This window comes from Mesoplodon densirostris, chromosome 10, assembly GCF_025265405.1.
Source record: "Mesoplodon densirostris isolate mMesDen1 chromosome 10, mMesDen1 primary haplotype, whole genome shotgun sequence".
Classification (NCBI taxonomy): Eukaryota; Metazoa; Chordata; class Mammalia; order Artiodactyla; family Ziphiidae; genus Mesoplodon; species Mesoplodon densirostris.
In genome coordinates this window covers 88,987,453-88,999,631 of record NC_082670.1, presented here as the reverse complement: position 1 = coordinate 88,999,631, position 12,179 = coordinate 88,987,453, and the positions used below count along the sequence as shown (strand labels likewise).

The window sequence follows — 12,179 nt, the reverse complement described above, 5'->3', positions numbered from 1 at the left end:
AAAAAAGTACCAGCTTGGTTGTCACTAAGTAGTTGCTCAATAAAGATTAGCTGCTATTATTATTATTATTACTCACGTTTCCTATCTACTTATAATAAATGCAGCTTAGAGTTTTCTGATTTTTTAAAAAATTATGTACTCAAAGACCAAAATAGGTTGGAAAATGTCTTCTGAACCATAATAAGTTTTGGTGTAATTTTACATCCCACTGCTATCAGCATGTTCTTAAGTTTTGTATAAGCAAGCAAGTGGAGTCTCTGCCTTCTGGGAATTTACAATCTAAAATGGATCAACTAGTGGGACCATCTTGGAAAAGTCACATAAACTATCCCCAGCCACAGTGTCTCATTCTTCTATCCCTCAGGTCACAATTTCAGGAGAATGTTTATACCCATGAATTTAGTTAAGCCCTTGAATGAATCAACAAATACGTGCTTAAATGTTAGGAATTCCATAATATATATCCAAAAACAGCCCCCAGAAGGTATTTGACCCCATATTTTTATTTTTATCTTTTAATTAATTTTTTTATTGGAGTCTAGTTGATTTACCATGTTGTTTTAGTTTCTGCTGTATAACAAAATGAGTCAGTTATACATATACATATATCCACTCTTTTTTAGATTCTATTCCCATATGGGTCATTACAGAGTATTGAATAGAGTGCCCTGTGCTATTCAGTAGGTTCTTATTATCTGTTCCATACATAGTAGTGTGTCAACCCCATATTTTTATAAAAGCTGTAGTATTGTTATCTGTGTCTGTGTTTTCATTAAAAGAAAAGTTTCCCTTCTTGACTATCTAAAATATTTCAGATTTTATATTTAATAAGAATTTAAGGATTAATATGTTTAGTATCACCTAGTTTTTTATCTCCAAAGGCAGCCAGTGTTTTCAGTTTCTTGTTCATTTCATGATGTATCCTCTTTGAGATATTTTTATACATATAAATGCACATATGTCTAGCTATTTTTTAAACTTAAAAATGGCAATATATTATACTCCCTGTTATGCATCTTGCTTTTTCATTTAACACCGTATTTTGAAAATCGTTCGCAATAAGTTTGTAAAGATACCCTTGATCTTTGGTATGGCTGCATAGTATTTCATTGCTGTTTAAATTCGTTTTTTAAAACAATACCCTGTTTGATTTTTAGGTTGTTGTGAGCCTTTTTGCTGCTACAAACAATGCTACAGTGAGTGGCTTTATACATAGGCTATTTTCCACATGTGCAGGTTTATCCTGATTAACTCCCAGAAATGACAATGCTGGTTCAGAGGCAGGTGCTTTTGTAATTTTGATAGAAATTGCCAAATTGGCCTCATCACTGGTTGTAACAGGTTATACTCCAACCATTAATGTGTGAGAATAACTGTTACCGCACAGCTCTGCCAACACAGTGTTTATTAAACCTTTCTCTGGGTTTCTGTTTAATCTTTCTTGTTTTGTTTTACTCTTACAGAGGTCAGCAGAACTGGCTACAGTTAGACCACCGAGTTCTTGACCACGATTTGCCCAAGAAACCAGGCCCAACCGTTTTGCACTTTTCTGTGAGGTATGTAACCAGAGACACATCTACCATCACCACCTGCCTCTTTTTTTTTTTTAGAAAAAAAAATTCCTGGTGATCAGAGTCAGATAATTTTAAAAAAGAAGGGACAGATCGAAAAATTATTACGTGAAAGAGATTCTTTGCTGTCTTAGTCGGGGGAACAAGTTAACATAGATACTGTGTAGAACTGTTTCCTTTGAAGATGAAGTATAGAATCACCTTCCTTTAGTTCTCACAGCCCCTTGCATCCATTTAAAGGTGAAAAACGTAAGTAATATATTTTAATACATAAACCTGTTTCTGACTCAACATACTTCTAGATTTTTATAATTTGAAATATAGCAAACACTTACTATTACATTTGATGTAGGAATGTTTTCTAGAGACTATGGAAATTATTGAATTTTATACGATTTCACACCTTAATTGGAATAGACAATAAAATGCAAACAGATGCTCATGGAAAGAATTAACAGTACAGAAATCTGAATTCTGCTTTCCTAAAGAGACTGCTGGCAAAGAATACTTGATTTGTTCTCTGAGCTCTGCTTGGGCAAGTCACTTAACCATACATATTGGCCTCAGTTATTTCCTCCTGCAATGGATATATTCAACTAAATCAGTGATTTCTTAAAGCCAGCCGATGATGGAAATATTTTTTCACATTAATTATTCACATTCTAAGATAATAAAATGTTATAAAGAGTAACGCCCATGTTCCTTACCTAGCTTAAGAAATAAAAAGTCACCAATTTTGCTGAAAGTCCCTTCCTATGTACTAGCCCCTCTCCCCACTATCCTGAATTTGATATATTTTCATGATAAATTTTGTCTTCCTGGTCTGAAGCCAAATATGATAAAATAAGCTAAGGTAGGAGATTTCCCATAAATCTAAATATGTTTTCGTAAAGCTGGATTCACCTAAAGAATGGACTCTAAATTCTGAGCTTATGTTATTTTTTGGATGTTGAACTATGCTTTGTTTTATGACATGACGGTGGAGGCTTTTTGTCTTTCTTTGGGGCGGGGTGGGGTTTGGTTATAGTATGTTTACCTGACAAAATCATGTCAATTTCCACAAACCCTTGTTTCTTTTTTTTTTTTACTTCTTTATGCTCCTTGTAATCCAAAAGTGTGATAAGATGTCCTGATTGTCCTTTTCTTTTTAAGTCTCTTTTTAACATGAATTGATGGTGATTGTGGATGGAGGCTGCTCCTTATGAAGTAAATAAAGCGTTGACAGCCCCCAATTTGTTTTTTGCTTTTTGCTCTGAAATCTTTAGAATTTTTTTCTTACCACCAGAAGTCACATTTTTAAAACCCAGGAAGGAGGTAGCATAATGGTGATTTGTCCAGGAGCGTAGCATGTATGGAAAAGTACACAGAAATCCTACAGAAAAACATAGGAGTTTCCTGGAAAGAGTGTGATATGAGTGCTTGTGTCCATGGAAATGGAGGAAAAGACAAACACAGACCAGCAGCAATAGCAAAAAATGTATATTAGTAATTAAACAGGGGTCAGAGAATAGAGAAGCTTTCATCTCGTATTATTTAGGGAAAATGGCTCAACATAAATCAATCTTTTTTCACAAAGAAGTATATTATCGCTGTAAACATTTCAAACTTTATGAAAGTATAGAGTGAAAAGGAAGAATTACTCTCCATCAGGACACTCCCTCACCTTATCCCAGTTCACTCCCCTTCTTAGAGAAAAATAAGGCTGATAAGTTGTTTGGTGACTTACTTTTTTTTTTTTAACCTGGAGATCTTTCCTTGGGTATATAAAAATCACTTTATTTCTTTGCGCTTCCATAATTTAGCTATCCAGGCTGCTATTAAGCGTTTAGGCTGTTTCCAGTGACTTTATTAAGATGTAGCTTGCAGTTAACCTCCTTAAACTTTCATCTTTGGGCACATGTGTAGTGCTTCTGTAGCCTAACTACTCAGTGCTATTTATTTAGTCACCAGGTTTGTGTTCTAGTTCTTTGACCACTACTATCTGGTCTATTTTTGGTCTCAAAATGCCAAGAGAAAGCTGTGTCTTCCCTTCTGTACAGTCACTCATAAGGCGGCCCTGTCATTCCAAAGCGAGTTCCTGGGATTCCGGAGTTGCCTGCTGCCTGTTTGTGAGTTTCAGCACTTATCTCACAAGTGTCCCCTAATCACTTAGCTTTACTTTCCCTGAACTACTTGCATGTTCAAAAGCCCTTATCAAGTTTTTAATTATTCACTTAATTCTTCTTCCCAACAGTACCCTGAGGTCTTAATAGTCTTTGTTATTATTCCAATTAAGGACTTGTTGTTACTCCAGTTTAATTAAGGAAATGATAGAGCAAAAGCACACACCAAGGAATTAAGTGAACTGACAGAGGTCAGCAAGTGGATTGCAGTTCTTTGGAGGTCTCACAAATGGGACTGTAGCCACCGCAGTGACGTCAGTGGCCTCTCAGAGGGTCTCCAGCCTCCTCTTTTAAGAAAACAGGACTGCCACTGATACTTATATCATAGCAGACATCACCACCACCACCCCACCACCCGCAGGTTGCCTGGAGTGACAGCACTTTTGAGTCATTGAAGACTAGAACCAAAGAGCATTTGATTGTACTTGGACACGGGGTCACCATAGAAGTCTCTAGAAAGACACATGGTCTCTTTTGGTATCGGGGTCATTGCCTTTCCCATCAGCAAGTACTGCTGCATGCCCTGGAACTCGGACTCGCTCACTCGTGGACACCGAGGTGTGTACGTGCTGAGTAGTTAGCACACAAGGAGAAAGGATTCCCCACAGAAGTAATGCATGATATGGATGTGCATCACAGTTATTTTCATTGCTAACAATTAAAAATATCCAAATGTAGGGGAATTCCCTGGTGGTCCAGTGGTTAGGACTCAGTGCTTTCACTGCCGGGGCCCAGGGTTCAATCCCTGGTTGGCAAACTAAGATCTCGCAAGCCGCGAGGCAAGGCCTAAATAAATAAATAAATAAATATTAAAATATCCAAATGCCAACAATGAAGATGGTTTCAGGAAGTGATGGCATTTTTACAGGGAACAATTGATCGCTGTAATAAAAGACATCAGATGAAAAGGGACATTGCATTTCAGAGCTCCCCCAGGAGAGGGATTGCATATCTGAATCACTGTAGGAAAATTTTTAAACAGTCACCCCTCCAACCCCCAAAACCTCTGCATTCCTGGCCCAGATTCTGATACCGTGCGCTAGAGACGGTAAATGGGATCTTGGGCAAGTTGGTTGTGAATTAAAAAGGGATCAAGGGACACAAAATAACTTGGCAGAGTATTATGCAAATATAAGAAAATTTCATTTTTTAAATTGTAGCGTTTATGAAAAAGAAAAATACCATACAGTTTTGCTCTCCAGAAGTTTCCTCTCTATTGAAATGTAGCATTAACTCTGTGGCAGGCACTGGGTTAGATATTTGACCTGTATTGTCTCATTGATTCCTGAGCTAAACACTGGGGTCCTACAGATTTTCAGGGAAAGACTTTTCTCCCAGTTCATATCCCCCAGGATGCAGGGAGCAGCTCAGAAACACATGCCGCTTCTGCATGGAAGGAAGGAAACATTTAAGGTGAATGCACTTGGTTCTCTCTTTATGAGCTTCAGGATTAAACCTTTGTCTTTGCTTTAGTTATAAAATCTCAATGATATGTGCTAACTATGTGTGTAACACATATGTGTATAGACGCCCCATAATTTATTTATGCACCATAATTCATTTAACCCATCCTCTGTTTCCCTGTGAGTCCAAACGCCCCCAGGCTGCTGGGGGACTCCTCCAGCCCCAGGGTTGTTATCTGCTGCTGTAAATTATCATCCACAAACACATGGGCCTCTTTGGTAATGCAGCCCAGATGTAAGCATTTGAAAAGCTTGATAGTGAGCAAACAGGCATTTAATTCTCAGGGGGTGGCTGGGGAACTGCGTGTGACCTCATTGGAAAAGCTCCCATCCCCTCGGGGGCGGGGTGGGGGGGGCAAGCCGAGGTGGCTCTGGCTGGTACCACCCAGCTCCACAAAACGCCAGGATCTTGGGTCTTTTACCCCCCTTATTCATCGGACTACCTCTCGCTTTTTTTTTCTTTCTGGTCCTCCCTCTGCTCTTCCCCTCTCTTCTTCTTCCTATTTCCAGATCTCCTTTGCTACGCGCTAAGACTGTAAGTGGCCACTCAGAGGTACCCTAAGTATTGTCTGTCTGTGATGCTTGGGGGTGAGAATTTGCCGCATGTGGAGGGTCCTAGTAGGAGATGTGGGGAAAGACTACTAACTTTCTGTCAAAGTTGCTGCAAACACAGAGCCTTTGAAAGACTTTTTTCAGTCTTTTAAGCACCCCTTGGCCTGGTTCTGGAGCGTTCGGCCTTTAACTCAGGGAAGCATTATGACTACAACTCGTGGGTCCACATCATTCCACCTGATTTTTTTTAAAGAAAGACAGATATATGAAATACAGCCTAACAGGTAAAGATTCTGGTGAAGAAATAGATTTATTGATATAGAAAGAAGTTCCCAGTATATTCTAGGGGAAAGAAGCAGACCACAGGATGGCACTTAAGTAAAAGATATGAGTAGGAAAAAAGTGTAAAATGTTAACAGTAATTTATCTCTGAGTAGAATGATTGTGGGAATGACTTTTGCTTGTCTATATATTTTTTTCCTACAATGAACGTATTAAGCAATTTTTTAAAAATGCAAGTGTGAAGAGTGATAAATGAAGAAAAGGTAAAATGTTTGTGACTGGGTAGCCGTGAGTTATTTTACAGCTATCAAAGAGTAGTTAATTTACAATAAGGAGAGGACAGGAAAGTTCACCTCTTCCCAGAGGAATGTGATTAAAAAGCACCGAGAAATAATGGGTTTCTCCTACTTTAGGCCCAGCAGAGGTATCTGAGGCAGATGTGTGAGTGAGCCAGAGCTCTTTGCACATCACCACACTTCCATCTGAACGATATCCCAGAACCTGGGGAAAAAGTCTGTTAGTTGCCTTAATATTGACCATGACCTCCTGGCCTAACCCATTCTTTTTTTTTTTTTTTGCGGTATGCGGGCCTCTCACTGTTGTGGCCTCTCCCGTTGCGGAGCACAGGCTCCGGATGCGCAGGCCCAGCGGCCATGGCTCACGGGCCCAGCCGCTCCGCGGCATATGGGATCCTCCCAGACCGGGGCACGAACCCGTATCCCCCGCATCGGCAGGCGGACTCTCAACCACTGCGCCACCAGGGAGGCCCCTAACCCATTCTTGAACTTCCAGGTAAGGGGCCTTCGTCTTTGAGGAGTCACCATCCTGATTCATATGAGAGTTCCAGAAAGACACAGAATCCTTCAAAACTCAATCCCGATTCCAGTTTCTAATTTATTTTATTTTATTTATTTATTATTATTATTTTTTGGCTGTGTTGGGTCTTCGTTGCTGCACGCGGGCTTTCTCTAGTTGCGGTGAGTGGGGGCTACTCTTCGTTGTGGTGCGCGGGCTTCTCATTGTGGTGGCTTCTCTTGTTGTGGAGCACGGGCTCTAGGCACGCGGGCTTCAGTAGTTGTAGCATGCAGGCTCAGTAGTTGTGACTCGCAGGCTCTAGACCACAGGTTCAGTAATTGTGGCTCGTGGGCTTAGTTGCTCCACGGCATGTGGGATCTTCCCGGACCAGGGCTCGAACCCGTGTCCCCTGCATTGGCAGGCAGATTCTTAACCACTGTGCCACCAGGGAAGCCCCCGATTCCAGTTTCTTACAGGATTATATTTCTGTGTGCTCCCCAATCACATATCAGACAGTGTTTATGGGAATCTGCTCAGTCTTCTCTGTAATCTGTCCTCAGGGTGACATCAAAAGGGCAGAAGGAAAGCATTAGTATTATGATGGGTGAAAAGGCTGTAGGGTACAGAAGTTCAGTGCTTGGCCTTTATTGCACGGTTTCTCAGTAGCAGTACTATTGACATTTGGGGCCAAGTAATTCTTTTTTTGGCCACACTGTGTAGCATGCGGAATCTTAGTTCCCTGACCAGGGATTGAACCCGTGTCCCCTGCAGTGGAAGCGCAATGTCCTAACCACTGGACCGCCAGGGAATTCTGGGGCAAGGAATTCTTCACTGAAGGGAGCCATGCTGTTCTGTAGGATGTTTGCAGCACCCCTGGCCTCTACCCATGAGATGCCAGGAACACTCTCCAAGTCAGGACAATCAAAAAAATGTCTTCAACGTGGCCAGATGCACTTCACTCCACCCCTTAAGAACCAATGCTTTAGCATTGCTCTTGGGTTCTAACCCTAACTCTCCCGTGTATTACCTGTGTGGCCTTTGGCACCCTCTGTGGGCCTCTTTCCTCACCTAGAAAATGGAATAGGAGCTTGTGGTAATACACAGGGTTGTTGGAGGATTATGCATGTTAACATGTAACGAAGACCCTCAATAAATGTTAACTATTTTTATGATATAATTAACAGAGGCTGCCTCAACCACATGTTCAATGGGTAAAAAATTCCTTAATGTGATATACGGCTACTGTATATGGAAGTTTGGAGACTGTCTGGCTTGGGTCTGACCCACTCACTTTACTGGGTGGAAGATTTCATCATTTGTCTCCATCATTTGCTAGTCCCAGCCATCCCCTCCCTGAAAACTTAACCTCTCCTGCCTCTTCCTGTCTCCTTCTCACAGCATCTGTCCCTACTTTGCTCATGGTGGACGGGAGCCGGCTATTTTGCAGTTTGAAGCAAGCACTTGGAATTCACCACGGGACCCTAACACTTCACGCGGCCTGGGGCGGAAGACTCCCTCCCCGTTCAGACAGGTCACAGCAAGGCCCTTACCCTCCTGGGCCTCCAGCTGTTCCCTGGAGAACTCAGAAAGAGTCACAGTGTGGGAGAGGAGTGACAGGGCAGGTTTCCACAGGCTCACACCTGCAGGACCCTCCCTAGTTCTCCTTGGGACGCCTGGAAATGCGGAAGTGAGGCAGTTTTCCTGGCAGGGGAGCACATTGTAGAAGCAAACAATTCTTCCCGTGGGGAGTCCTCCGAGAGTGCACCCCTCCCAGAGATGAACGGGAACATATGGGACTCTCAGAGGTTGTGCATCGTCGTTTGGAGAAAATGAAATACACTTAAATTATACCACTGTCGGGCTTCCCTGGTGGCGCGGTGGTTGAGAGTCCGCCCGCCGATGCAGAGGACACGGGTTCGTGCCCCGGTCCGGGAAGATCCCACATGCCGCGGAGCGGCTGGGCCTGTGAGCCATGGCCGCTGAGCCTGCGCGTCCGGAGCCTGTGCTCTGCAACGGGAGAGGCCACAACAGTGAGAGGCCCGCGTACCGCAAAAAAAAAAAAAAAAAAAAAATTACACCGCTGTCTCCGTGCGTTATAAAGCAGGACTATGAGGTTGCAGGGTCATTACAAGCAATAAATACAGATCCCTCTGCTCGGGGTGTGGAGTAGGACCTGAAAGAAATCTACTTAGGCAGGTGGCTGCAGTGAGTGCCTAAAATTACCCACAATAACTGAACGAAACCCAGAATGAGGCGTTTGAATGCAGCCCTTACAGGACGCCAGTCACCAAGTCAGCGTTGTTCAGAATGTGAAAGAATTGAGTCATTCTTGCCCAATTCGCCTTCTTTGATGCTATCGTTCAGACATAGCAAAGATTCTGGAAAACAAAGAAAATATGCCCAGTTAGGGAGATAAAGTGGTCAGAAGAATATTCGTTTCAGAGTGGTTTCCCATTCTGTCAAAATGGACACCTTTGTATAGCATGTTGCTTCCTTGAGAGAAAGAGCTTAGGAAAGGTAACTGGAATTTCCATTCTTGTTGTTACAGCTGAAGTTTTAAAGAGGTTCCCAGCTAAGTGTGCACCTTTTGTTATAGTCCCCCTGGTAGGCAGATAATAATAACATAGTAATAATCACCACCGCTCGCTCATTGACCGCTGAAATACATGCCACCCACTAAGCTAAGTTGAAAATATCTCTCATGTCTCTGGTGTGGAGGCAAGTAGGGAAAGGGAAGCACAGAGAAGCCGAGCAGCTGGATCAGTGTTAGGGCTGGACTTGACCTAGTTATCTCCCCAACTCTGTGGTGTTGACTTTTTTTTTTCCTTTTTTTTTTGGCCACACCATGCAGCTCGCAGATCTTAGTTCCCTCACCAGGGATTGAACTCAGGCTGTGGCAGTGAACGTTCAGAGTCCTAACCACTGGACCACCAGGGAATTCCCTGTGGTGTTGACTTTTGACCGTGATGAATAAATGCCATAGGAGGAAAACATGGGCCACTACATGGCAGTGACCATTAAAGGACAGCCCACCCCAAACAGCCAGAGTCTTCTGCTTTTCAACACTCGTGTATTGTCATCTCGCTGACAGGCCTGCCCCTCCTCCAACCCAGTTATGTCATATCGTTGAGGTTGATGTTCTGTTATCACCGATGATCAGTTAGGTGAACACCTGTCCCATCAAGAAAGGGGGGGAAATGCTAATGGGAGGAACACGAAAAGCAGAGACAAAACCTCTTCTCAAGAAGGCAAATTCTCAAGAAATTACACTTGTTAAACTGCTTGAGGTCTGTCTCCAAAACATACGCCTAGCCCAAAAGCCTGGGTTTGTTTAGAGGCTGAAAATTGAACCGTGGGCTTTGACTTCACACTTAGTGAAATCACTCACAGTAAGCACGCAGAAGGGAAACAATATCCTTTTGCCAAAAAAAGGGCTGAAACAAAAGGTCTTTATTTTATGTCTGGGATAGTCCGTTTCATTTCATTAAGAAGCCCTAGATTTTGTTCTCAGTTCATGGTACGTGTTGATAGGTGCTCCGGAGGAGCCATTCTCCCGGAGGACCATACATACGTACTGTTCATATCCTCTGTAAATATAAAGTCATTACAGTGGCTCCCTTGAGGGAGAGATGGGATCGTGGATTCAGAGTGCAGGTAATCGGATGCCTAGGCAGAAAGGTAGAAGGCAACAGGGCGGATCGCCAGAAAGTAGTGGGGAAACAAGATAGGGACCTGTTTACTGGAACTAGGATATAGTCAGGGACCTGAGCTTCAGAAACAACAGGAACCCAATTTCTAGTACAAAGGTAACTGTGCAGAATTGGACAAGCCAGAGGTTGATTTGGTGCTAAGCCACCCAACTCCCTGCATATGGTTTTTTAAATTCTTGAAGATTAGCAAGAGGTCTGGCTAATATACCCTCTCCCTGGAATGCCCTTCCAACCTTCGTTACCTGGTGAACTCATGCATTCTTTAAGACTCGGCTCAATTGTCTGAGGGTACACCGTGTCCTGTGACACTTAGTCCTCTGGATTTCAGTTTGGCAGCCTTCTCCCTCTTGATTCATAAGCTGATTTAATGGCATGCCTCCCTTGGGCCCCATGGCATTGTGTACCTTTTATACTTCATTGTGATTGTTATTGTAGGAAAGCATCCTATCATACTGGTTTGAAATATGAACTTTGAAGTCTGGAAGGCCTTAGTTTGAATCACAGCTCCACCACTTTCTACCTGTATGGCGTGGGGAAGTTGACTTTACATGTCTATTTCTCAGTTTTCTTATCTGTAAGATAGGTTCATAACTTGCTACCTCTGGCATCTGGTTGTACTGAAGTTAAATGAAAGGATGCGTGTAGAGCCCTTTGTATTGTCCCTAGCATGTGGGAAGCCCTCTAGTATCCAGTAATTTGGATTCTTTGGTTTCCAGCAAAATAAACCAATTGTGGCTAACAGAATTGAAGGAAAACTGGACTAACAAAGCCTCAGAAAATATAGGAATCCAGGCTCTGCAGGGATCTAGGGAGCAGAAACCAGTGGACAATTTCATCCGGATACCACTGGCAGAACAATAGGCTCCAGCAATCTTTGATCGATAGGTCATTGTAATCATATTTCTGTTCCAGGGTGAAAGAATCTGACTGGTCTAGCTTGGGTCACATGCTCATACCTTGGAGAAGGAGTTCCAGCTGAGTAAAAGGAATGTGCTCAGCTGTTTTACATCCAGCTGGTGATCCTTAAGGCTTTTGCATATGTGACTCCCGCTAAAGACCATTGCAGATTTATTTATTTAATAACACAAGCACAGGATTAAAAAAAAAAAGTTTTGAAGACAGTGGCAAAATGTGAATGAAGATCAGAATCTTAAATATTAAGGAATTATGAACTTTGCTAGTGTGAAAATTCATTGAAGTTATGCTTTTAATACGATGCCTCTCTGTTAGAGATATATATTGAAATAAGTAAAAGTGAAAGAATCACCGAATCTTGGCATAGATAACAGACCCTGAGTTCTCCTAATCTGACCTGGGACTCTTACAAGGCAGGAAGACCCTTCCAAGACTATTTTAACTTTTTAAAAGGTGTTTCATAGGTTGATCCAAAATCTATCACTTTGTATTTTTTTGGTCCACTGATCTGGTTCTGACTTTTTTTTTTTTTAATTATTATTTTTTTATTTTATTTATTTATTTTTCGCTGTGTTAGGGCTTCATTGCTGTGTGCGGGCTTTCTCTCGTTGCAGCGAGTGGGGTCTACTCTTCGTTGCAGTGTGCAGGCTTCTCATTGCAGTGGCTTCTCTTGTTGTGGAGCACGGGCTCTAGGCGCGTGGGCTCGGTAGCTGTAGCTCGTGGGCTCTA

General features: G+C 42.4%; 2 protein-coding genes across 11 annotated transcripts in view; both read left to right on the top strand.

Annotated features, from left to right (window-relative positions):
• The window catches only part of UBA3 (ubiquitin like modifier activating enzyme 3), a 444,187-nt gene that overhangs the window by 216,468 nt on the left and 215,540 nt on the right, over window positions 1-12,179 (top strand). The gene's annotated exons all lie outside the window — the stretch shown is intronic.
• FRMD4B (FERM domain containing 4B) overlaps window positions 1-12,179 on the top strand; it is a 329,668-nt gene that overhangs the window by 216,307 nt on the left and 101,182 nt on the right. For all 10 annotated transcript variants that reach the window (XM_060110254.1, XM_060110252.1, XM_060110249.1 and 7 more), the window contains one exon: window positions 1,464-1,556. In XM_060110254.1, the coding sequence (XP_059966237.1) occupies window positions 1,464-1,556 (93 nt within the window). The remainder of the gene's footprint in view (window positions 1-1,463; window positions 1,557-12,179) is intronic.